The 27179-nt window shown below is 44.0% G+C and overlaps 1 protein-coding gene across 2 annotated transcripts in view; it reads right to left on the reverse strand.

The window, feature by feature from the left end:
- HS6ST2 (heparan sulfate 6-O-sulfotransferase 2) overlaps positions 1-23765 on the reverse strand; it is a 284248-nt gene extending 260483 nt beyond the window's left edge. For both annotated transcript variants that reach the window (XM_072626538.1, XM_072626537.1), the window contains exon 1: positions 22845-23765. In XM_072626538.1, coding sequence (XP_072482639.1) covers positions 22845-23353 — 509 coding nt within the window. In that variant the 5' untranslated portion in view covers positions 23354-23765. The remainder of the gene's footprint in view (positions 1-22844) is intronic.
- Positions 23766-27179: the final 3414 nt, after the last annotated feature.

The following is a 27179-nucleotide window of genomic DNA, read 5'->3' on the forward strand; positions in this document are numbered from 1 at the left end:
CAGAAGGGTTGGCCTTGGCAAGGAGAAAGGGATGCTTTATTTTCTGAGGCCAAAGAAAGGAAGGAGAGAATGGGGAATGATATTTAGGTGATTTGAAGTGTTTAATCAGGGAAGAAAGGGAGCTCAAAACAGATAGCTTCCTTTTTTTTCAGTAAAGTATGAGGAGAGGTCTTCTGCTAAGAGGAAAAGGGTGGAAGAAAAGGGAAGTTTAAGCGGCTGACTTCAGAGGTCAGAAGAACTAGTTTTGAATTCTGGTTCTGCTACATTAGGGACAGCTAGACACACTGCAGTGGATAGTGCCAGGCATGAACTCAGGAAGACCTGAGTTCAAATTCAGCCTCACACACTTACCAGCTGCATGACTGTAGGCCAGTCACTTCACCCTGTTTACCTCTGTTTCCTTCATCTATAATGGAGAAGGAAATGACAAATCACTCCAGTATCTCTGCCAAGAGAACTCCAATGGAGTCACCAAGAGTCAGACATGACTGAACAACAACAATTTGCTACATACTGGCTTACACAAGTCACCTTCTTTCTCTGGTCTTCAGTTTCTTCTCTAAAAGGAGAGGAATGAACCTGATCATTTCTAAGGTCTCTTCCTGTTCTAGTCCTATCACACAAGCTCACTGTGCTTGTTGGCTTTGCTTAAAAGATTTTCTTTGTTCCAAGAAAGGATTTGATGCTGGGGAGGGGGCAAAACAATAACTGGAAAGACAAAGGCAACAGAAAAATATGCATATGTACATATAAATATATGTGTATAGATTTACATGTATTTGTGTAGATATACACATATACATACATACACACACACGGGCAGCTAGGTGACAAAATGGATAGAATGCTAGGTTTGGACTCAGGAAGACATGAGTTCAAATTTGGCCTTAGACACTTATTAGTTGTGTGACCCCTCACAAATCGCTCTGTCTGCCTCATTTATAAAATGGGGAGAATAATGGTATCTCCCTCCTAGGGTTATTGAAAGGATCAAATGAGATAATAATTATAAAGCATTTGGCACAGTGCTTGGCATAGAACACATACTACATAAATATTAGTCATTATTATTTACGTATACATAATCAAGCTACTAACTACAACCTCTATAACATCCCATAATATACCTAGAACCAACTGCCCTAGGTGATAGCTTCAATGAATAAATGAACTATCCTTCCCCAGGCAACTGGAAAATTCCATTAGCCTGAATGTCCTATTCCCTAACCATGGTAGCCAACTCAAATCTTATTGTCTAAGCCTCTTGAAGAAACCAACACTAAGTATCCAACATTGAATAGAAATGTATATATAAACTGATTGTCTCATGGGGCTCCCCACTTCCCCAATGTGGAAGCAATATAATTCACAGGGTACTTTACAAGGAAGGTGTTTTGAAAACCTAAATATGCTATGTAAATGTGAGCTACTGTCATCATTGTTGCAAATAAAATCTTCCCATGGTGTCCTCCTGGAATATCACTACCGAGATCAACAAGGACTGAGCATCTTATTCCCAGTATGACGAACACAAGGAATTGGACGTGACTTTCATTAAATGTGCAATGTTTGTATTTCTTCCCCAGATGAATAACTATAATCCATGCTCAAAATATAGGTTGGTCATCCTCCAGGAAGAGAAAGAAAAAGAAGCTTGAGAAACTTCTGTCTAATCTCTAGGTTATAAGGGGAAATGAAGCATTCCTTTAAAAAATGGAAGGCCCTGATATGAAAAGGAAGACAATAATGGACCTGAAGAGGCAACAGAGAATACTAATCTGTGTGATGAGGTTGGAGGAAGAAAGTGACCAAGAGGAGAAGAAGAAGAAGGACCACTGAAGGCTTTGAATTAATAAACATCTAAATTTCTTCCCAAAGAGGAAAGAGAAGGACACCGAAGAATTAGCAGCTGCCTGTCTCCCAAGGAATGAAATTACAGAGCTACAGATGCTCTCAGATAAGAGATACTGTGTAAGGGTCAGAGGAAGAAAAAGCACATAGGAGTTTGTTGGTGCCTCCCTCCAGAGGGTTATTAAGGCAGTTCTTAGTCAACCTGATAACAACTGAAGTCTGCTGTGTTCCATGTGTGAAGACATGACAGAGAACCATTGAGCCTTCTCAAACCAAATGGACTACTATCTAATTCTTGGAATTCACATGGGAAGAAGAGATGATGCTAGAAGAAACATAGGGAACATTTCTACAGATTATGATATCTTGAGTAAGAAATGGAAGATCTTAAGGGAACAGGTGACCTCTTCATCAATGTTACTCAAAGTCAAGGGAATTGGAAAAGAAAAGCAGATTGGAAAATCAATTAACAAGCATTTATTAAGAGCCTACTATGTACACAAGTGACCAACAGATGGCTAAGAAGATGTCTGAGAATGGGCTTGAATTTCAGGCACACAGCTTAAAATACAGGAAGGACAAGTTCCTGGCCAAGAATGGAATACATCTAGCAGGGGCCCAGAAATGATGAGTACTTTGCCTAAAGTCACACAAGTAAATGGGCAGCTAGGTGGTATGGTGAATGGAGCATTGGTCTTGATCCCATAAAAACCTGGATGCCAATCCTGCCTGTGATCTTCATGGGCAAGTTATGTAACCTCTCTGGGTCTCATTTCCTCATATATAAAAAGGGGGAATTGGATTTGATCAAATCTTTGATCCTATATGACAATGGTTCTATCACCAACTCGCTGTATGGCTTTGGGCAAATCATAATGAATGCTTAAACAAAGCACTTACTAAGTGTCTGTATAAGGCACTATGCTAAGCCCCAGGGATACAAATAGCAAAGTCAGACAGGACATACAGGAGCTCACACCCTAATAGGAGAGAAAACACAAATGCTGTAAATCAGATGGAAAACTCCCATGGTCCTTAGCATATAGCAGCAAAGTCTATCAGTTTACGATGCTGAACCATTTCACAGGGGCAAAGACTAGGACTTTCTTTTCTGTGTCTTTGGTAGTTATGGCTATAGCCCCTGTAAGAGCAGCAGTCAGGCTGCATCTTCCAGGATGATGAATGAGGGCACTGGGCTGGAAACTGTTGTTGTTGCTGATGCTCATCCTTAGTTCTGGAAAAGGACCATGACTTCAGGGAGATGATGCCATGACTATCAAGTGAATTGAATTTAAGTGAGGGAGGGCTATGCGAAGTCACCAGCCTCACTTTCTCCTCCAGAGTCATCTGGGTCTAATGGCAAGATATAGATCAGGACAACTGGAGATGGCCCCCAGGCTGGAAGTAAAATTACTCCCAAGACTCTTGGGTTCAGGGTCCTGAATTGTCTCCATCAACAGGATGACAGATGGTGGTGGTCTAACTTGTCTGGCACATGCTACTACCTGTATCTCCCTCAAGAAACCGAGCTACTTCAGCTAGTTTGACTTGCCTACACAGTGTGTGGCAGTTGGTTAGTATTTGGTGGGGATGGCTGGTCCCTTTTCCAAAGAGTTGCTTCCCTGGTTTATAAATGTGAGGGTCAGGCTAGATGCAGTACCAGTGGTCTTGGAGGCACTGCCACTACTAGGGTTCCTGTGTCTATCTGACTGTCGGTGGCAGTTGATCAACAAGTGGGTCACCTCTCCATGTGATTTCTTTCCTCAAGGAGAACTGTAGGGGCTAGGCCAGAAACAGGTCTAGTGCTTTGGGTGGTACTGCTATTCCCAAGTCTCTTGGGCTCAAGATTCTGGGCTATCTCCATCAGAGTCTGAAGGGAAATGGGGTGGTGGTGGTCCAACTTTGAAAAATGGGGAGAGTATCAGACTAGATATAGCAGATCTCTTTCTAACTCTGAAGTTTTATGTCTCTACCACTAAATGGTCTCTTGGCCTTAGGGACTTTAATTTTTCTAATTATAAAATGTAGAAGTTGGACTAGGCTTAATCTAAGGTCCTTTCCGCCTCAATGATGTTCAAAAACTGAACCAATGGCATGATCGCCACCCCATCCTCTCACCACAGTTAGGATTATTCCCACAGAAGAAGGCATTCCTGGGCAGATGTAAGTACATGCAAGCAAGTATGACCCATATGCCAAGGCTCCCTTCCCCATGTGGGCACATTAGGGGCTGAGCAAATGACATTAAGAGTGCCAAAATGTCATAAAGAAAAAGATACTGGATTGTTAATGAGGAATCCCAAGTGAGGCACTGGACTTGTGAGGGGCAGTACATTCTGCCTCCCAACCTTCATCTGTATCCATTTCCAACTCTCCCTCAAGATCCCATGGTCCCTAGTGATGGGCCATGGTGCACCAGTGCAGTCTAAACCCGTGATACTTCTCTGCTTTACTACTAGCACACCAAGACAGTTCCAAGGCATATGGTCCTAGGCAAAGCCACAACCAGACCACTAGCATTAAAATGAACTTTCCCAGTCAGACTGGATAAGTGGAACATGGTTTTCCAACAATGAATGCTCTCAAAGGTCTCTTCCAGTTCTCAATACTATGACCTTGTGTTTCTATGTTGCCAGAAATTTAGTTTTTCTTTTTCAGAACTTGTGATTTCATTGGTGTAGGGAACTCCTGGTGAAGAAATTCCCTCCCCCAATGAAGATCATTGAATTTTCTCTAAGTTGGCCTTAGAAAGCTCCCTGGGACACTCAGAGTTTTAGTGACTTGCCCAGGGTCACACAGCCAGGATGGGTCAGGGGTAGGCCCTGAACCCAGGGCCTTCCTGACTCCAAGGCTGGCTCGCTCCTACTACACAATACACTGCCTCTCACATTTCAGTAAATATGGTTTAAAAAGAGAACAAACACTTTTTAACTCTTGGAGACACATTCTCTTTCTTATCATGCTTATTTGTGTATGTATTATAGCCTTCTTGCTTCCTAGGGCAGTTATGACTTAGGTACTTTGTAAACCTTTAAGCTCTTCAGAAATGAGGGTTATTTTTTAAAATTTTACCCCCTTATTAAATTATAAACTCTAAGAGTACAAGAAGCCTACCCAACACTAAGTACACAGTAGGTACCTAATAAATGTGTATCAATTTACCATCAGGAGTGAGTATGGCAATGTCACTCAAGCCAATCCAACTGAATGAAAAAGGGAGAGTTTGCCCATGCCAGTGCTTAGGGGACACAGAATCTTGGAGCATGCATGCCACAGATTCACTGGGTGATTGGGAATATGCTACTTCCTTCGCTACACTTCAGTTTCCTTCTGGGTAAAATGGGGTGGGGGTGTGTGTATAGTCCTTTCCAGTTCTCTTTAATATTTGTCCTTTCCCCCAATGCTCTGCATACATTAAGCATTTCATAAATGTTGGTTGAATGGAATGATCCTCTGCCAGCCCAGCCTTTAACCTAGCATTCCACTGGACTCTGGGAAATTATGACCCACTTTCCTACAAAGGACTTAAGGAAGGTTTCTACTACACAGCACCATTTCATTGAAATGAACTGAGCTAATCTTGCTGCATTAAACAGTCTTATCTTAGCTGAATACATTTTGCTCTCTCACATCAAAAGCATACCCCTTCCTGAGAAGGGTGAACTGCTGGAAACCAAGAAGTGTGATTTGAGGCCCATTCTAATGGATCCTCTGACATCCCGGTCTCTAAGCACCCCACTTGTGATCTTTCAAGGCCTTCTGGAATAAAGAGACATTTCAGTGAAAGCTGCATATATGCTAATACCAATACTGCAAATGGTGACTGTCCTTAGGAACAAAAACAAGGGAGAGCTGAGTTGAAAGAGGACTGGACTAGGAATCAAAAGGCCTGGCTCTAACTATGTGAACTTGGGTATACACATCCCTTCCTCTCTGTGGACCTGTTTCCCCCTATGTAACATGGTAGTGTTGGATTAGATGATCTCTAAGGGCCCTCCCTAGCATGAAAACTATGGATCTAAACCAAGAGGATGGAAACAATTGGATTTTTTCTTTAAAGAAATTTAAAATTTAACATCAAAAATTTAAAATAAAAAATAAAGGTATTTTCCCCCTAGTTGGCACTAACCCAAACACACATCATTCACCTAATTCTTTTCTATGCATATCTTCATAAGGCCATAAACATTTATATGAAACTGCATATACAAATATAATATATGACCACAGAGTCTCTACATATAAATGGTGCTAAGAGATAACATGGTATAATGAAAGAATTTTGCCATTTCTTACACTTCACATTTATCCAGCACCTGAAAGTTTTACATGTTACACCCACTGGAGCATATGCCCTGGGCATATAGAGCTGGAAGGATCCCAGATGTTATCCTGGGCAGACTGAGGCTGCTGGCTGAGTACCAGCCTAGATACGGGTTCATGTCCAGCAGGCTGGACACCAGCTGATGAATTCTTGGGCACTGGTGATCCTTACAACAGACTGAACTGTAAAATAGCTCTTAGTCCTACAAGCATCCCTTCCATGGAGACATGGTTGATGGGGAACAGGGGGAACAAAAGGTACTAAGAATGGCAGCATTTCAATGTACTTTAATAAACTTTATTAAGCACCTGCTATGTGCCAGGCACCGTACAAAGACAAAAATGAAACAGTCCCTGCCCTCAGAAGCTTACATTTGCTTTACATCATTAGCCCCCCACTTCTCACCCCCCTGGAGTTAATGAACTTTATTAAAATAGTCAAAGAAAATAATGCTACAATGTTACAAAGAACATTACAGAAGCAGAGATCTTTTGTAGTTTAACCCTATATAGTTCCAATAGCTAACATTTAGATATTGCTTTAAGGTTTGAAAAGCATTTTATACACATCTCGTTTGATCCTCAGAACAACCCTTTGAGGTGGGTGATATTATTATCTCCATTTTACAGATGAGAAAACTGAGGCCAGGAGATGTTAAATAACCTCCCCAGGGTCACAGAGCTAGTAAGCATCTGAGGCAAGATTTTAATTCAGGTCTTTCAAATCCAGTACTCTATCCACTAGAACACCCAGTGGCCCAATTGTCTAATGTGGAAAGTGCTCTTTTCATTCCTGACCCTTCTCAACATGCTTAGCTATAAAACAAAGCTTACTTTGTTGCAAATTAGCTTAGTGCTAGCTAGCGCCAGCTAGGTTCAGTATATGTTGCTCTTGCTGGTTGTTCCATTTCTACTATAAACCTTCTTAGTCTGGTCCAGTTGAGTGCTCAGGAACTTCCCTCTCTGGTTTTAAACCAGCATATTCTGACTTCTACCTCTTAGAGTTAGTTGAAAATGTAAAATGATGAGAATGCTGGATCCAAAGAGTACCATCTACTAGTTCAGGTCACCATGATTGTGGATGAAGACTCAATTCTCCCAGTGAAGAGGGCAGAAAAAGGCCTGACCTGCAAGTCAAGATTTTACAAAATCTTCATACTTCACATGTGTGGAGAACTCCCACCCGCAATATGAGAAGGCTTGCTTTTATTTCAAATGGGGCCAAAGTCTTGAGCCTGGATGACTGGGAAAACAATGGTGCCATTGACAGAATGAGGAAGCTCAGAGAAGAAGCTTGTTTAAGAGGGAAGATTAGGAGTCCCCATGTTGATTTTTAGGGAGGAGGTGATGGGACATCTAAATGAGATTGTCTACACAGCCATCCTGTGGCCCAGGAAAGAGGCCAGGGCTCGAATCAGAAATCTTGGATACACTTTCATAAAGGTCATGGTTGATAGCACTGCATTTCCAACATCATTCTCAAAAGAGAAACCTCTCTTTTTAAAGCAATCATTAAAAGTTCCAATATCAAAGATTTAGATTTGTCAGAGACTACAGAAGCCATCCAACCCCCTCAGATTACAGAAAAGAAAACTGAGGCTCAGAAAGGAGTCACACAACTAATAAGCAGTAGAACTAAGATCTAAACTCAGGTCCCTTGACTTCAAATTCAGTGCTCTTCTCCCTGTCAAGCAAATGCTAGCCTAACATAAGACTATGAGCTCCTTAAAAATAGGCATTGCATCATTTATATCTATATCCCTAGAACCTAGCACATACGTGGGACGTAACAGGCATTTATTAAATGTGTATTGATTGATCACATAAATGCTACTGCAAAAATTACTTTTTTTCTTTAAAATCAGTTTTTAAAAGAAAAAGTGAAGAGGAAAGCCCCCAGAATTTTGTGTGGACCTTCAATGGAAGGTTTACAGAAGACTAGAGACAAGAATCAAACAGGATGAGAAACTGAGGCATGGCTATGATCTGTACTGGTGGGTGAGAGAAGGCAATCCAGCAAGAAACTGAACCCAGAGAAGGTCACATCCATAATGGTGGAGGCTGAGGAGAGACCCTCCCAGAGAGGTCGAACATGCCCAACCCGTTTTCTTCAAGGATGCAAAAAGAAAATGTTGCTCCAGCTTCATATTCTCCTATTAGTCAGACTAATTATCTTTCATTAATTCTGCCTCGTGTTCAGGGAGTAAAATCATTCTGACATATCCATTTTAAAAGGCTTTATGGAGTTAATTATTCAGCACTAGCCGGCTGTATATCACCCAGCCCAACATGCTGCTGCACCGTGATACCACGTCAATGACTCAGGGCTGCCCCATGACTCTCTCTCTCTCTCTCTCTCTCTCTCTCTCTCTCTCTCTCTCTCTCTCTCTCTCTCTCTCTCTCTCTCTCTCTCTCTCCACTAGATTCTGCAAACCAAGTCCACCCAATACTAAAGAAGTCGGCCTCTAATCTTAACTCCAGAAGACTCTTGCTGGCTATGCTCATATTTACCAACATCTTGACAACCATGCACCTGGCCAGAGACTGAATAAAGATAGAGTAGATCCTGGGGCCATGGAGAAGTTCTCATTCAAATCTGATTACTATTAATTACCATGCCAATTTCTATAACACATTATAGCTTACAAAACACTTTCGCTACAATAAGGATATAGGGTAAAGAATACAAGAATTACTGATCTTACTTTGTGAGTAAGACAGGAAGGGCTTAGAAAAGTGGGCTCGCTCCCCTAAAGTCCCATAGCTAGGAAATGTCACAACTGGGGCTTACTGACTCTCAAGCAGGGACAATTTCTACAACACAACGGGGGCCTAGGCTTCGTTAGTGCTGGAGATGAAAAGATAAATGGGAATCCTGTTCATTCTACTTCAACAAAACATCTCAAGCATTTATTCTATTTGCCACTAATAAAACCACCACTGTACCTAGTTCAGTCCCTCCTTGCCTCTCACCTGAATTATCCTTCTTTCCTAATTGGTCTGCCCATTTTCAGGCTTCAAATCCATGTTCCACACAGTTTCCAAAATAATATTCCTCAAGTATAAGTTTTATCATGTCACTCCCCTGATCAAGAAGCTTCAGTGGCTCCCTACTGTATCCAGGATTAAAAAACAAAACAAAACCTCCTCTGCTTGGTATTTAAGGCCCTTCACAATCTGGCTCTAGCTTAGTCTTCCAGGTTCATGGCTTCACACATTCTATATTTCTACTGAATTGACTTACTTGTGATTTTCCAAATTCTACCTTGCAATTCCTGCCTCCATGCCTTTGTACAGGTAGTCTCCAGAGCTTAAAATAGACTCCCTCCTCATCTTCTTCCACCTCTCAGAATCTCTGGGTTCCTTCAGTTCCTTAATCATTTAAGTGCTTGCTAAGCACCTGCCACAAGGCAAAGTACTAGGGATACAAAACCAAAGCCAATCTTTCCCCTAAGGGAACTTCCAATGGGCTAGAAGTCAGAGTTTCAGTACTATCTCTGGGAAGGCTTTTCCAATTCTCTCAGTAGTTGGAGCTCTCCCCCTTCTCAAATATTCACGCATATATAAATTTCTATTCATGTGCTAATGTCATCTCTCAGCCTAGCAGAAAGTAAGTTTCTTGAGGACAGGGATTGTTGTTTTGTTTTTTTTTTTATTTTGAAATTGTAGCCCTAAACAGTACCAGTTCTTAGCATGGGTACCTTGAATACACTGAGACAGACCTGTGACCTCATTAATACACAGTGATATGATAATATGGCTAATATCCCTCCAACTACCTATGCCTACTGGCCCATCTCGCACAACACTTGTCCATAAACTCGTATAAGTTCACCATATGAAGTCCATCCAACATGCTGGGAGTCTTCCCCTTTCTCCTAACATCATGAAGGATACTGATGGAGCATAACAGGTCCATTTTCTATTTTCATCAAATATTTCTCAGATGACATCCTTTGCCCCAGTTCATTTTGGTAGTTCCTTATTCATTAAGTGTTGTGGCCTGGCTCACATCCAAAATCATATGCCTTAATTCTTAAGAGACTGATGTGCTCCATAACTCATCCATTCAACAAAACCAGTAATATACTGGTATTAAAAAGGTGTGACTTCATGTATGGGAAAAATTTGGAGTCATTAAAGGAGCTTTGTAATTTCTTAAATGCAATCTAACCTATTCTCCTCCTCCTGCTTAATTCTGAGCTGAGCTCTTTGTCTATTTGCACTGTCTATTCAAGATACATACAAGAGGGATGTATGGTATGGATACAGGCTGTCTATCTAATTGAATGTCAATCTGGACAACCAACATTTTTCATCCACTTCTATTTTTCTTCCTGGTGTGGATGGTTAGGCCAAACTCCATACATCAAAGTATTCAAGATTCCTTGAAAGATATATAACAGGGATACCCTTGTTCAGTGACCCCTTTGATCATTAATATCAGATAAGCATAAAATGGGAAGATGGTATACTTGCTAAAGGTGTCAACCACTGTTATGGTATAGATCTAGGGCCAAGTCTCAGTGAAAGGCATGGCAAGAGCCTCTGGATGCTCCTTAATAAATGTTTGTTGGAATGGTTAACGTGGTCCCTATCTCCATTCTCATTCCACTTGATGTATGCAAAAGGAATGCAGTGAACAAATGAAAAATACAGAGCACTATCAGAGGTCCATGAAAGAAAATATTCCTGTCCGTCTTCCTTGCCCTCTGACTAATCTTTTTGAAATCTGCCCTAATGGTGTCAGTTAGACCCAGAGGGTATTCATTTGTGCATCCTTTTATAATTGGTGCTTCTAAAAAAATCTTCCTGGATCAATTTTGATGAATAGTAGCTATCAAGGGAAAAGTGCTACGATTACTGGCTATTTCATAGGATCAAGAAATTTCAGTCGGATGGGACCTCAATGACCATCTAGTGCAACCAATACTATTTGATTGGAGGGCAGAACCAAGGTCTCTGCTTAAAGAGGGGGCTCAGTACAGTTTCTCTCCCCATTTCCCATAAGCTATTCTGCTTTTGGACTTCTTTGGAACTCTCCATCACCCCTTCCTTCCCCAACAAAGTCATCATTGGGAAATGTTATTATGCTGCTAGATTGAATCTGCCTGATCCTCACATCTCCTCAATACCCTCTGCCTTCTCTGATTGAACTCTTTGACTGGAGGGCAAGGGCTATAGACTTTAGGACTTCTATTTAAAAAAGAAGCTCAGTAGTTTTTCTCCTCATTTACCACCAGCTTCACTGCTTTGGGATTTCTTCAGAACTCTCCATCATGCCCCATCCCAGTCCCCCAAATATCTCCATCTCCCCTTTTCTCAGCATTCTCATCTATACTGTCTTCTTGTCCCATCCCCCCTTAAAGTGTAAGCTCTCTGGAGGCAGAAACTGTTTTTATAACCCTAGCACTTGGCTTAATGGGTGTGTAGGTGCTTAATAAATGTTTATTGACTGACTGAATAATACCTTCAAACAAGTGGTCACCTAGCCTCTGGTTAAAGACCTCCAAGGAGGGGAAACCCACTATATCTCAAAGAAGCCCAACCACTTTGGACAGCTCCCTTTTGGGTAGCTGTTTCCATTTAAGAAACAGAACACATGTCTCAGGTTGTTGTGGTTTTTTTTCCTTCCTGGTGAGTCCATTTGAAAGGAGCCCCAGGTCTCATCAAGGTAGCAGGACATAGCATACAAAGTACTAAATAAGGAATGAGGAAACCTGTTTTCACATCCAAGTTCTATTTATTAGGTAGATAACTTTGAACACATCACTCTCCCACTCTTGGAATCAGTTTCCTCATCTTAAAAATGGAATTTACCAACCTCTGGAATTACCCACTTCTTAGGATGACGAAGAGATCAGATGATACCATATAGACAAATCTAACACTGTCCGAGGCTCCACTGAAAAAGGTACAGGGTCCAGGTCCAGAACTGAGAATCTCCCTGTCATGGGCATACCATGACTTGAATACTGAATTTGCTATGGGTGCCACACATTAGAGAGAGCACAAGTTAGAAGGCAACCAGAGGTAGATGACTAAGATAGAGAAGGGCCTTAATATCACACCATATGAAGATCAGACTAGAGGCAAAAAGAGACTTTGAGAGGGTGGTATAATGCAATGGCTTTCTTTAAATATTTGAAAAAGTGTTCTGCCTGGCCTCAGAGGGCAGTCCAGGGAGCCATTTGGGTAGAAGTAGCAGAGAGCCAGATTTAGGTTTGGTGTAAGGAAAATCTTCCTAACAATGAAAGCTACCCAAAGTGGAATGGGCAACCTTGGGAGATATTGGTTTTCACCATCACAGGAAGCCTGCAAGCAAAGACCAAATGACTGGTTGGCAAAGACATTGCTCATGCACCAGTTGGACTAGAATAGCTTCTGAGTTCCCAACTCTGAGATTCTGTGACCGGCATTACTGCTTCACTTATCTCATTTTGCTTTACTTTTAAAGAATGTGTTTTAAGCTGTAAAATGATGTAGTAGACTAAATGATCTCTGAGGTCCTTGCTAGATGTAAACCTACAATCCTCTGATTTCACTAGATGCTCAATCTCCCAGATTAAATGAGAGAAGCTGGTTGAACTCACTGACTTTGGCTCAAAGATTCTGTCTACATGTCCCCAAGATGCAAGTCAAAGCATTTAGATAACCAAAAGGTTGTTAGAAAAAGTTCAACTTCATTGTCAAGGTCTGGCTATTTTACTTTTGGACTATCTCTCTAATCCATTCCCTTTTTATCTCTGACACTGTCACCACTCTGGTACAGGCCCTTATCACCTCACTCCTAGAATACTGCAATAGCTGCTGATGGGTCTGCCTGCCTCAAGTCTCTCCCCACTCTAATTCATCCTCCATTCAGTCAACAAAGTGATTTTCCTAAAGTGAAGATCTAATCGTGTCACCACCACACCCACTCAATAAACTCCAATGGCTCCCTATCACCTCCGGGATCAAATACAAAATCCTTTGGATTGGTATTCAAAGTCCTTTATAACCTAGCCCCCTCCTATCTTTCTAGTCTTCTTATTTGATACTATTTGATATACCTCCTACTATTTGACATAGTGACCCTGGTTTCCAGACTGTTCTGTATATAAGATACTCCATCTCTAGGCTCCAGATATTTTCTCTAGTATCCCCCATGCCTGGAATGCTCTCCTTCATCTCCACTTACTTGCTTCCTTTAAGTCCTAACTAAAATCCCATCTTCTACAGGAAGCCTTTCCCAATCTCTATTCTAGTGTTTTCCCTCTGTTAACTATTTCCTATTTATTCTTTTATAGCTTGTTTGTACTTATCTGTTTGCTTGTTGTCTTCCCCCATTGGATTATGAGCTCCCTGAGAATAGGAACTGTCTTTTGCCTCTTTTTACATCCTCAGTACACATCACAGTGTCTGGCACATAGTAGGTACTTAATAAATGCTTTTATTGACTGACTTACCAAGTAGACAACACCATCCTCTTGACACAGAAGGAGCACTGAGCTAACTAAGAGCCAGGATAAGGCTCAATTCTGCTCTGATTATACCACAAATGTTGGGTAAATCACTTCCCCCCTTTGCGCCTCAGCTTTCTTCCATCTATGATATGGAGACAGATGCATAAAATGATCTTTAATGGTCCTTATGGCTCTGACAATCCATTCTCACATACTCCAAGCATTCTTTAAGAAACAAAATTAATTAGCAAATATTTGTTGATTTAATGGAAAGAGTTTGGGCTTTGGCGTCAGAGAAAACCACCTTTGCTTCTTGTATGACTTTAAGAAAGTCACTTTCTTTCCCTGGGCCTCAGTTTCCTCCTCTGTAAAATGTGGAGGAGAGGGGCCTAAAAGGTCTTTAAGGTTCCTTCCAGCTCTACATCTCTGATCCTATGAATGCCCTCATTTGCAGATGGGTCAACATTAGAGATTTCTAAACCCCAAGGATTTTTGTTGTTCAGTTTCTTGTAGTATAGTATAACGTTCCCTTTTCTAGTCAAGTCACAATGATCTGCACGAGTGAATCTGAGCTGATACTGTACTGAAGCACTGTCTGTTACAATTGGCGGAGAAAGGCAATTAATACAAGGGATTGCACATGCGGGCCTAATTCATTTGATGTAAATCAATGTGTTGCATATTTCAGTCACAACCCATTCCTTCAGAAAAGTCTATGGAAGTGATTCATTAGACACTGAACACAACATAAGAAACAGACCAATTCACTTAGACTCACCATGGCACCTCCACTAGTGAAATTCCAAAAGCAATCAAATCAACTGAAAAGTCTTTTTTGCAGACATCTGTGTCAATGGAGAACAGGTTTTGCACCAGCTCAGATTAAATAAGCGAGGTACAAACTAATCTCAGTTAATATACCTCAGCACTGATGCCTGAGTTATGACTTACAACCTTCCCATATTTCATCAGAAAAAGAATATCTATCACTATCATCTTCCTCAACCCTCATAGTTGACATCTCTCTAGCACAGGCTTTATTCCCTGGTTCTTTCCATATCTTTCCCAGGATAACCAGTTCAAAAGGATTGCAGAGCTATAAATATGAATCTCATGGACTGAATTTGCATTGGTGCCCATACTTGACTATGTATAATGTCCCAGAAAAGGCCAAGTTGAATGTCCCAGCTGGCTTTCCTTAACCCAGCTCTCTGAAACATGGCCAAGCCTTCATTCAGCAACCTTCTTGGGGGCAAAGTAGCAGAAACAACAAATGAGATGAAATAAAGAGTGCTGAATAATTCGTGAACTTCACTCAATACCTCGTACCCGCTACAGGAGCGACTTGGCCAATAAATATTTTACTAACATCCAGACATAAACATTTCTCTGAGCTTACAATGACAATAGGAAAGCCATTTACCACTAAACATCTTTAGTGGCCATGATGATTTAGAAGATGGAGAGAAAAAGACAACTAATTCAAAAAAATTTTTAACATCAGTCATTAAATAATCTCATTTTGTTTATCAGGAAGTGTCAGGGTTCATTTGTACACACCCATGCTGATCAGCTGAAATTTTTTTGGTTAAAACAGCATAAACTCATTCAAGCAATGCAACCACTAGGTAAAAGAAGCCCCAGTAAAGGGTCAAAGGTCAAAGAAGGAAAGCTTGCCCTTGAGTCTCAGAAATTTTTCAAAGATGTGCACAGTATTTGTTGAACTCTGCACAATAAAATTTAGAGGTGGAAGGGAACTTAGAGAGATATAATGTAGTCCAACCCCTGTTTTACCAAGGAAACTGAGGTTCAATGGGATTAAATGACCTCCTCATGATGACTTACCTTTGTCTCTTACTTGTCAAACCCATATTAATTCTGTTAGTGTGTATGTTTTTTAAGTAAATCTACTCAATCAAGCATTTATTGAGCATTTACTATGTGCCAAGTCCTGGAGATACAAAGACAAAAGGAAAATGGTCCCTGTTGTCATGGAACTGCAGTTCTAATGGGATCATGCTTTATAAAGGCAGTGTGTCATGACAGAGAGAGTACTGGCCCTGGAATCAGGAATACCATGAATTAAATCACACCCTGACGCAAGGACTGGTCCACTTTTGTCTTTTTATCCTCAGCACCTGGCACTTAGGAGGCGATTAATAAATGCCTATTGACTGATCAACTGATCAAGTGGCTAGCAAATTATTTAACCTCTAAGTGCCTCAGGCAACCCTAACCCTAGAACTTAAATACTAAGTCAGAAACAGGCAATTATCTGCTTTAGAGAAAGAAACCCTCTATAGGAGATCTAACCAACGAAATGAAATTTCACATTATCTGAAATATATATCTAATGTATAAATACATTATCTATATCTATAATCGAATATATATAACCCAACATATATATGTGCATATATACACATATGTATGTATGATATATAGACTATACAAGTATATAATCAATGAAGGTACATTCTAATACCTGGATAGAAAAATCTAATATCTGGACTTTCCTAATATATACCAGATTGGCTACCACACTAGCCAATAACACCTCTTAGGAATTTAGAGCTGAGAAGGACCTTAGATATTACCCTTTACTAACCACATATCTTCAATCTAATAACAATACCCTCACCCCCTAGCATCAGCATCTTCTCAAGGAAGTCTTAATTGTCTATAATGCCTAATGAAATAAATCTAGAATTTGAGGGATTTTATTGTTATTGTTAAGAACCTCCCAAATTCTGGGTAAAATCCAGAATGTTTCAGAAGTTCTTGAAAAAGGAACCGTCCAGATGAAGAAGAGCTCTTAATCATAATGTAAGCTCCTTAAAGGCAAGGATCGTCTTGATTTTTGGTCTTTGTATGCCTAGCAATTAGCATCGTTTTGTAATATTGACAAGTAAGAGACAAAGGTAAGTCATCATGAGGATGTCATTTAATCCCATTGAACATTTTGTAATATAACAAGCACTTAATAAATGACTGTTCATTGATTAATTCATTCTTTGCCCAATGGGCAAATTCCCTCCCCTCTCTGGGCCTCAGTTTCCTCCTCTGTCAAATGAGGAAAATAAATAAGATGGTCTTTAAAGACTCTTCCAGCTCTTTTGTTGTTGTCAGTTTTTAGTCCCGTCTGACTCTTTGTGACCCCATTTGGGATTTTTTTTGGCAAGGATACTGGAGTGGTTTGCCATTTACTTCTCCAGTTCATTTCACAGATGAGGAAACTGAGGAAGACAAGGTTAAGTGATTTGCCCAGGGTCACACAGCTAATCATTGTCTGAGGCCAGATTTGAAGTTCTCATGGCCATAAGATATCCATAAGATCTCTCAAAGTTACTTTAAAACTGGTCTCTTTTGCCTAAAGGGAAAAGACAGTTTTGGGGGGACAAACTTGAGATCTTCTAGCTGAGGGCTCCAGTTTCCCAGGGGTAGTCAGAGTGGTTATGGAATTATTCTAGGTCATAACTCTAAAGACAGAAAGAACCTTAGGGGTCATCTAGTCCCACTCCTTCACTGGAGAGAGGTGGAGTCACACTGGCAGGAAGAACACAGCTGAGATTTGAACTCAACTCCACATGCCAGTGTTCTTTCCATTATAACAAATACTAAATCTTACAAACTGCTTGCTGCAGGCTGAAATACATTGCCAAGCACATCTAAATTATTTTAATTACTTATTTAAAAGTTATGTGCAACCAAAAATCCATTTCTCTCGCTTGAGGACTCTCTCTCCAAACAAAGTATTCTTTAAAAATAAGTCTCAGACCACCAAAATTGCCTAAATTGAGGAGGGAGGTAGCATGTTCAAATGAGAAGTGCTAGATTCAGAGGAAGAGGACCTAGATTTAAGTCCCAAGGTATTCACTACCCATGTGGCTGTGGGCTGGACAAATCACTTAACTTCTGGTAGACTCAGTTTCCCCAGCTGTAAAATGAGGGAGTTGGACTAGATGACCTCTACAATCCTAAATTTATAGTAATATATGTAAGGTCATGCTATGGGTCTTGAAACAAATATTTCTTAACCCTGCCTAGCCCATTCTACACTAACTTTTAAAGAAGTATTTGTTTACAGTGTCCCTTGTACTGGCTACCTTGTGAACCTAGATTTGTCTGGGTAGAAGAAATCTGACCATTTACAGCTATTTGACTTCCCTGAAATGATACTAGGTACTCAGCAAGTCTCTCAGCTACTACTATGATGAATTATCTTCCTTGTAATAAATACTAGGCCAGTGGAAAGGGATGAAAGCTCCAAGAGCTCCCACTAAAGACAGTTGAACGAACCTAAGACGAAACAGGACTATACTAGCTTTTCCAAATCACTGCATCCCCAGCTTGTTGCATGAGGGAATCTACTCTTGCAAAAAAGAAAAAAAAGGGAGAGAGTTAAGCTCAGGATTCGTACACATGAATCTGAGATGTGAAAGAGTTTCATGTTCTTGCCAAGTAGAATTAGCTCAAAATTTAAAAAAACAAGAACAAGGTAGTATGAAGTAGTGAAAAGAAGACTCAATTTTGAGGCAGACAGTCTAGGTTTGAGATCTAGCTATGCTACTGTCTGCCTTCAGCAAATCATTTCTCCCATGACAACTTCTTCATCTGCCTTTACTTACCCTGTGAACATGTTGGGCTGCATCAATAAAATGTTAGTTCCCTGAGGCCATCAACTAGGCCCTAATCCTTGGTTCTTAAGTACTTGAAGATTGATCAGTCTATAAAATGATGGGGAACAGACTAAATCAGGGGCCCCAAACCTTTTTATGCCTAAGGATTTTTTAAGTCAAAAACATTTCGTGAGCTTTCCCTCAAAATAATGTTATTAGTTCCTTTGGATATGAGAAAACCCACATCTACAAAAGACAAGTCAGAATTCAATAAAGCTTTGAAATGAGTGTATTTTATTAAACACAGCATCATCTCCGTGGGTCTGAAAAGCAGAAACACACATACATGGGTATTGTGAGATCTATTGCTTATTCAGCCCATAGAAATCATAGCTGCCTATAGAATATGCTGTGTTCTGAATGTTATCATCCACACATAAATTTGAGGCTAATCTCTTTCTGGGATACCCACAATACTCCACCCAATTTCACATGTCAATTAAATATCCTCCAAGCTGTTTTAAAAAATTAAACCAAAGAATGGGGGTCCCAAAAATTGGGCTATGAGTATTATAAATAGAAACATTTTATTGCTTTTAGAGTCCAGTCTTTGCCAATAGAAATTTTCCTTATGGGAAAAAGGAAGATCATTCCAGCCCTGTAGGCCCCCTCCTTGAATTCTTTACACCAAGTCAACGCCCTTAGATAGACAGCTGTGAATGTGGCCCCGAACAGGCGAGAGGATTTGGAGTTTCAACAGCTGCTGGGCAATGGTGTTTGGATGCAATTTCAAAAATGTTATTAGTGGTTTTAAGAGGAGCAGAACCATTTGCTAACCCCCAATGACATGGTGACAGATACTTCAACAGCCATTTCTAATGGAAACAAAAAAAAATCCCCTTAATGAACATCTTGAGGCTTTGGCCAGCCGAGTACTCTCTTTGTCTTGTGGCAGGCAGTGTGATGGCATTCTCTTCCATTTGGCAGTTCCAAAGCACCCAAGGATTCTCCCATCAGTTCCCTAAGGCTGGCTGGCCTCATTAAGAGAGGCACCCCTTCCCTAATCCTCCCAGCTTCTATTGTCCTCTTTCCCCAAAGTATCTTGTATTTAGCTTGCATATATTCCCTATATACTCCTTTATGTAAAGCAGTCTCCCTGGATAGAACATAAGGACCTTGAGGTCAGGAACTGTCATTTTTGTCTTTGTGTGTCTAGCTCAGGCTCTGGTAGATTTAATAAATGTTCACTGATTGATTGTCAACCTGAGGCCCAAGGAGACAAAAGCATTGGCCCCGTGCATAGAGAACATCCCTGACATCAGGAGGAAAAGAATTAGGGAGCTTTCACTGCCCCTCCATGGCCCTAGCTAGCCTAGAGCTCCCACCCAACCAATCCTGAAGGCCTGCCTGGTCCATCATGCAGTTCATGGCGGTCTCTTCTCCAGCAGGAGCCCTCCTCTTAAAGGAGGAAGCAACATGGTGGAGTAAATTAGCAGCACACCACAAATCAAGAAATGTGGGTTCAGCCTGTGCCACTTACTAGTTGGGTGGCCTTGGGTAAGACATTTCAATTCTGGCAGGTTCTTTATCTATAAAATGAGGATAAGAATGTTTGCTTGCACTGCTTACCTCGTTCAGGGTTTTGCAAGCTTTCAAGGGAAACGTGAGCTACTAATGTAAAGCAATATTAACAACCTCATTTTACAGATAAGAAGCTAGGGCCCAGAATAGTAAAACATCTTGTCTAAAGACTAGGCTAGCAGAGGCAGCAGAACCCAGGTGTCCTAACTCCTACTCTAATGCACACTGGCTTGCTGAGAGTGTCCTCAATTCATTTCAGTAGAAAGGTTTTTCTATCACTGTCTTAAGTCAATGGATCTCTCTGTAGTGGTGGGGAGGCACAATTTAAGGAGCTATGGCTGTCAATAAAGCACCCTTTGGTTATTTGTGAATTCCACATCCAGTCAGACACACACAGAGGCCTCACCTAGGTTGTCAAAACAGAGAGAATTAGTCCCACAAATAGGAGACAACCTCAGAATGGTGGGAAATTCCAGATCCTGGAGTTCTCAGGTTAACAATCTTTTCAGAATGAGGGACTGGGAGGGGGGAGAGGGGGAGACAGACAGAGGGAGGGGGTGAGAGGGGAAGGGGGGAAGGGGAAGAGAAAGAGAGTGAGAGAGAGAGACTGGAAGTGGAAATGCTTCTGGTAGATTTTCATTTCTTGAAAATAGCATGTAACCCCGTAACCACGACTTTTAAAAAAAGAGTCATCTTTAATAAAGGAAAAATGATAGAAATCTTCTTCCCCTACTAGATGGCAGTAGTGTCACCCTTTGTAAAAAGGGGGGGGGGGGCGGCACGAAACTACAGAGAAATTCCATTCCATTCTATTCCAAACACATTTTTTGCTTTTATCTGAGTGAGAGAAGCTGTTCTTCCCATAGACGAAAACCCTTACTTGAAAGGTCCTGACTGTTAAGACAAATCGCAACAAAGGCTCCTATAGTCTGATTTCTTCAAAGGTCAATTAAGTAAATAATCCGTAGGGCATTAATAATGGTGTGTCCAAGGACCAACCGCATAGACCCCTGGCCCACCCATTCAGAAGGCTTTTTAAACAGGAATACATTGTAGAACTTCTCAGGAGCTGGGCTATAATAAGGACCTAGGCCCCCTGCCATCCAGGGGGCAATGGCTGGGAATGCTATGTCTGCCCTGAAGATCTCGTTTGAAATTGCCATGCACTGAGCATAGAGACAAGGCGAGGACTAGTTTCTCAACCAGGCGGCAGTGTAAGTGGTGATCTTTATCATCCCCAGCTCCTTTGAGAGCCCACAGGGCAACAGGATTTGGGGGAAAACCACACAAGGGCCCCAGGTCTGTGTAGACAAGTCCCTGACCCTTCAAGACCAAGCCTCTTGTCCCTCTCCAGCACATTTTAGGCACATTAAAGACACCCTGGGATCTCGAACACGAGAAAGTGTTATGGGTAGGGTAAAGGATTGGGGACTAAGAGAGGCTGAAACTTGTCCCCAAGAAGTCTATCTAGGTGACCTCCCACTGGCTTTCCATAAACAGTCTAGTTGGTCAGTCCTGACAGCAAAATTTGGCTCCAATCAGACAGAAGGTCCATCACTCATTGTGGAGTTCTGAGAACCATCTGCCAGACATTATAACATCATGGAAGATGGAGAAGTAATATGCCTGGGGTGGGGAGGAGGGTGAAGAGAAGAAGAATGACAGAACAATCTACAGCCAAGACCTAGACCCTTCTCTGCTGACTTAGGTTGGGGAGGATGTGAGAACAGAGGCCCTCAAAACCAGGCCATCTGGGATATACAACTGGAGCCATTAGTGGCTGGAGGCAACAGCTTTTTATTCCTCCCCGCCCTAAAAAAAAAAAAAAAACCCTTAGACTGGCTCCACCAAATTTGTTCACAGCCTCTTGGACCTGCCAGGATGAGAGGAGGAAACCGGCCCCCTCCCCACTCACTGCCAAAGCAATAAAAGGGTACGTTAAAGAAAGGGGAGAACCTTTGTTCCAGTATTGTACAACTTTACTCTACAAGCCTCTGGCAAGCCCTCCATTTCAATTCCTCCAGGAGGATGGTTTGCTATGTGCCTTCAATATTGCCCAGACTCCACAGAGCCCCAGAGGCTCACACCCCCACCCCCACCCCCCCACCCGATCCCACTGGGCAGAGAGGAGTCTGAAAATCAAGGGAGGCACGCAGCCAGCTGATCCCCGCAGGTGACACCCTACTATCTTACCACATTAATACAGTGAAGTAATTCTAGGCTTGTGGAGGAAGCCCCGCCGGGGCCCTCCAGTGTACAGGCTGCAAGTACCCCCCTTCACCCCCAACCAGGAGAAGTGCTTTGCTACAAATAACTAGAGTTTGCAACGAAGCAAGCTGGGAAGTGAGAGCTATTTGTAGGGCTGCCCAAAAACACCTGCAGAGAAAAATCAAATTGTGTCTGGAGAGCTCGTCTTTGCTATGCTCTCCTGAGCTTGTGGGGGGTCAGGGAGAGAGGGGGCCGTCTTCAGTAACAGCATTTAGATTGCAATCAGTCCGAGCTCTGTCCCCGTCCCTGCCCAGCCTAAATAGCGGTTCAGCTACACTCGCCTCCCCCATGACCAGTCCCTACCACTATCCCCGTTCCACAGGGCCCTGGATGGTCTTTTCTCGCCGTGGACTGGGTACCCCCTTCCCATCAAGTTTCTGCAGAGGGAAAAGGGGGGGGAGGACGGGAGGGAGGGAGAAGCGCGCAGACGGCGGACAATTACTGCAGCTGTATGAAGGCAATTTCCTCGCCCGCGGTGGCGGTTTGCGGTCACTCTCGGTGGGAATTGTTTTTTTGCATGCTTCCCGCAACCAAAGGGGATGTCACCCGCCCCCCAGAAAAGCAAAGGGCTCCCCCCACCCCGACAAAGCTAGAATTAGGGAGGGAGGAGAGGAGACACAATGCATTCATTGTAGCCCCGGGGAAGGCACTGGGAGTCGCGCAGGCCACCTCCACACCCCCACCCCGGAACAAAAGTTGCAAGCTCGGGGCCGGCAGACCCGGCGGCAGGCCGCTCGTGCGGACCCGCCTGGCTCACCTGGTCGGTCGCAGCTTGACTTCTTTTTTGCTGTCCACGATGGAGGGCACGCAGTTGGTGAGCTCAGTCCAGTCAGCGTGCAAGCCGCAGCTCCAGCCAGTGGAGAAGCGGGAGAAGAGCCAGGTCTCGCGTTTGCCGGGTCGGTGACAAGTGCATTTCTTCTGGCCAGCTTTGCACTCGCACGGCTGCTCCAGCTGAATGTTGCGCACCAGATGGCGGCCGAAAGTGGTGCCCCCGGTCTTCTGGATGTGCAGGAAGACGATGAGGTCGTCCCCCTTGATGTTGAAGTCGACCTTTCTCAGGAGTTCGGCGTCGGTGAAATTGAGGCGGGCCACGAAGCGGGGCGGACTCTCGTCCTCGGTGCGGTACGGGTCAGCATGGGACGAAGCGAACGCCTGCAGGCGGAGGAGCTGGCATTCGGTGCCGGGGCAGACGTACTGCAGAACGATCACAGCGAACAGGAACAGCATCACCAGGGCCAGGAGCAGCTTGTTGGATTTGTCATCCATGGTCCGCCCGGAGGGCGGCGCGGGACTGGAGGGCTGGCGCCCGGGCTGGGGAGAGGGTGCGAAGGGGTGCGGGGGGCTGCGGGGCGCTCTTAGTGGAGGGGCGCTCGGAACACTTGGCGGGGGACGGCCGCCGGGTCCATAAAACGAGTGAGCGTGCGGGCTGGCGCGCGGGAGTGGGAACCGGAGCCGGGGCAGGCGCCGGGCTGCGCTCGGTGCAGCCTTCGCCCCTGCCGCTGCCGCGGCCGAGCCTGCTTCCTTCCTTCCCGGCAGGCTCAGCGCTGCAGCGCGATCTCCTGCTCGTCCTGCTCCTCGCCCTCCCTCTCTCTTCTCCTCTGCTCTCCTCTCCCTCTCTCCTCTCCCTCACTCCGCCACAACACTGGGAACCACTCGGAGAGAGCCCGAGCCCGCCCCACTTTCTCCCGTCTGCCGGCCCGCCTCCCCACGTCGGCCCGAGCTCCTCCCCCGCTCACTTAGCTCCTGCCTGCACTTCGCCTCCCCGCCTCCTCCCAGGCTCCGCCCCCTGCATCCCTGGGCGCCACTTCGCGGGCGGCCGAGCTCCTCCCCCTCCTCCGACTGCCTCCGCAGAGCTCTCTGCCCCGCCCCCGGACCCGCCCCCTACACTCACCTAGCTCCCGGGGCGGTGCCGGCCCCACCCTGGGCGTGGAGGGAGGAGGTAGCCTGGGCCAAAGAACTACCACCCCAAACCCCCCTCAAAAAAACCCCCAAAAACCTTGCTCCGCTCCTTTCCTGGGGTCCGAACCAAGTCTAGTGGCTTTGGTACTCGTCTGCCTTAGAAGAATGCTTGGCTCCCTACTTTAGCCCACCCGCTTGAAGTTGGGACAGAGAGGCTCGCTCGTGAGCCGCTCGGGAACCTACCTTTCTCAGTAGGGGGTGTATTAGGGATGGTTCAGTGGTTTGGCAAATTGAAGTCGAAGCTGCTGGAACCAGGTTGGCTCCAGGACCTGGGGGGGGGGGGGGGGAGGAGGGGAGGAGGGAAGCCGTGGAACTCACTGGGGAGGCGGGATACCTTCCCATTTTCAGTGACCTTGGGCAAGTCCCTTGCGCAGCTTGGTGGTCTCCATTACCCCCTCTGTTCAATAAAGGGGATGCCCTAGGTGAGCTCTGCGGACCCTGCCAGCGCTTGCCATTCAGAAAAGGGACAGGGGGAAGAGGTCTTAACCTTCTTCCCCTTCCCCACCTGCGTATTGTGAATCGGGGCTCTCAGGACTTAAACTAAGATGCCAAAGACGTTGGGGCGGGGCGGGGCAAACAAGATCATAGGCCATCTAATCCAAAACCTTCCCTTTACAAAGGAGGAAACTGAGGCCCAGAAGCATCATTAGATGACTTGCCCAAGGTCACACAGGTAGTAAGAGTTGAAGGTGGGACAAAGATGACAAGAAGGGAGCTAATAATAGCATGCCTGCCCTATGTCCTCCGTGGAGCAGCGAGAGATAGAGCAGCCAGGACATTGAGCAATATCAGGTATGGTGGCTCTGTATACTAAGTGGTGGACCGCCCAAGACACAGTTCCGCTTGTCCTCGGGGCGCTTCAAGTCTAACAGAAGGGATGGAATGAGTCCATAAATGACTATGATACAGGGATAAGCCGAGTGCAAAGGAAAGGATGAGAAGGCTGCTCACTTGCACCTGGAAGGGAACGGGGTGTGGGGGTGTGGGGAGCGCACCTCAGGACAGGCTCCTTAGGGGAGGTGGCTTAATCTGATGGAGATGAAGGAGGAGTCTAGCCAGGAAATGGAGGACTATTGGAGTAAGCAAGTTGTGAACCAGGGGATGGTGAGGAGTCCAATTTAGCTTGCACGTAGTGTGAGAAGGAAAAGAATTCGAAAAGGCTGGGAAGGTGGGGTGGGAGAGAGTGCCAACGATTTTTGAGTGTAGAATCATAGGGACGCCATAGGAAGATCACCCAGACAGCATGGAGAATGACCTGCAGATGGGAAAGGCTGGAGGATGGGAGACCACTTAAGCTGGCTGTTAAAATAGCCGAGATGAGAGCCTTCAGGAAACCAGAAGTGACAATGGGGAGGCAGGAAGAGGACAAATGCGAGAGATATTATGGGGGTAGAAATGGCTGCTATGTGGGTGATCTATTAGCTTAGACACAACCCTAATTAGGATACAAACTGTTTTGCGGTATGCTGGAAAAGAACTGTAATCAGAAAACCCAAGTCCCAGTCCCAGTTCAGCTACGTGTGTGTATTGTGGGGGTGGGAGATTGAAGGCTATATTGCAGATATCACCCTAACCATGCTGGAAGAAAAGAATGCCAGGAGACGTGCTTAAAGTGTACCTAGAAGCTAGAGCTAGAGAAAACAGAGCCAAAGGGCACTCCATATACCTGAATTCCAGTCCTGACTCGGTTGCTTGTGAGCTGTATGACCTTGACCTTCCCTTCTGAGGCCGTTTTCCCTTTTGTGAATTGGGCAGGCACCATGATATTGCCTCACTTACCTATAGGATTGTTCTGAGAAATGCACTTTGCTTATCATAACCTACCTGGATCTCAGTTTCCTTCTCTGTATAAGGAAAGGATTGGACTATTTGGCCTGCGAGGTCCCTAAAGCGGAAAAATGGGGACTGTTGTTCTCAACTGCCCCCCATATGAAAGAACCAACCCCTCCCCCCAATTCAGCACCCATTCAGAGTTTACTCTTGGAAAGGGGAGTGGGCGGAGCGGGGGGGGGGGGGGGGGGGTGGGGGGGAGGGGAGAGAAAGGATGCTTGAAGAAAGCGTCAGAACTGCTTAGGCAGTCATTGTTCTTTCTCTCCACCCTTCACCCCCTTCAGCTAGCTCTGGGTGATCTGGGTGATGAGAATACCTGAAATGTATCTACTATTGCTCAAACCACTTCATTTGCAGACCACTTTGGATTCCCTCGCATGCCAGAGAAGAGGAGAACTTAGAGACTAATAACCGCTCACATTTCTATAAACAATTTACAAAGCCCTTTCAGTCCATTATCTCCTACAGGCCTAGGAGGTAAGTACTGCCTCAGGCAAGTTCCCCACCCCCACACGTCACTGGGCCTCAATTTCTAACTCTTCGAAGTGAGGGGGTTGGATGGCTCTGTCTCCCAGGGTCCCGCCAGCTCTAACATTCTGTGATGGTCCTATTACTAGCCCCACTTTGCTGAAATTCAAAGAGATTAAGCAGTTTGCTAATAGTCACGCTAGAATAAGTGGCTGACCAGAGCTCAAATCCTGGGTCTTCTGATGGCAAACGTGCCTTTTGCAATGCACCCCTGCTGCCTCAAGATAGCCTCTCCACCCACACACCGACAATACACCCCAAACCGCTGTTTTAGATATTACCTTCAGCATTTTCCCCCTCGGGAACCTTTTATCAGTGCTACTAACAAGTAAAACCTAGAATTTTAGAGCTGAAAGGGAGCTTGGAAGCTATCAGCTCATTTTATATAGGATGAAACTGAAGCCTGAGGAAGGGAACAGACATATACAAGGTCATATGGAGTCGGTATCAGGGTTTGGACTGGAAGCCTGGTCTCCTGCCTCCCAATCTAGCGCTTCTTGCGCTAATCCACATAGGTTCTTTCAGAGATTGGGATGAGCCATAAATCATCGATATAAATACTGCCCAAACAGCCCTTTTCTGCCAGAGAGCTAGTTATTTTGCAATTAACCAGGGGTAAAAGGACCTTTTCTGAAAATTTCCCTTGGGATCCCAGAATTCAAACACACCACTGCCACAACTGATTAATTGGTCTGTGAATTGGCTTTCTATTATTTCATTGATTTTTCACAGCCTCCCCAGTGATAAGTGAGAGAAGCTAGTGTTATCTCAGAAG

This window comes from Notamacropus eugenii, chromosome X, assembly GCF_028372415.1.
Source record: "Notamacropus eugenii isolate mMacEug1 chromosome X, mMacEug1.pri_v2, whole genome shotgun sequence".
NCBI lineage: Eukaryota > Metazoa > Chordata > Mammalia > Diprotodontia > Macropodidae > Notamacropus > Notamacropus eugenii.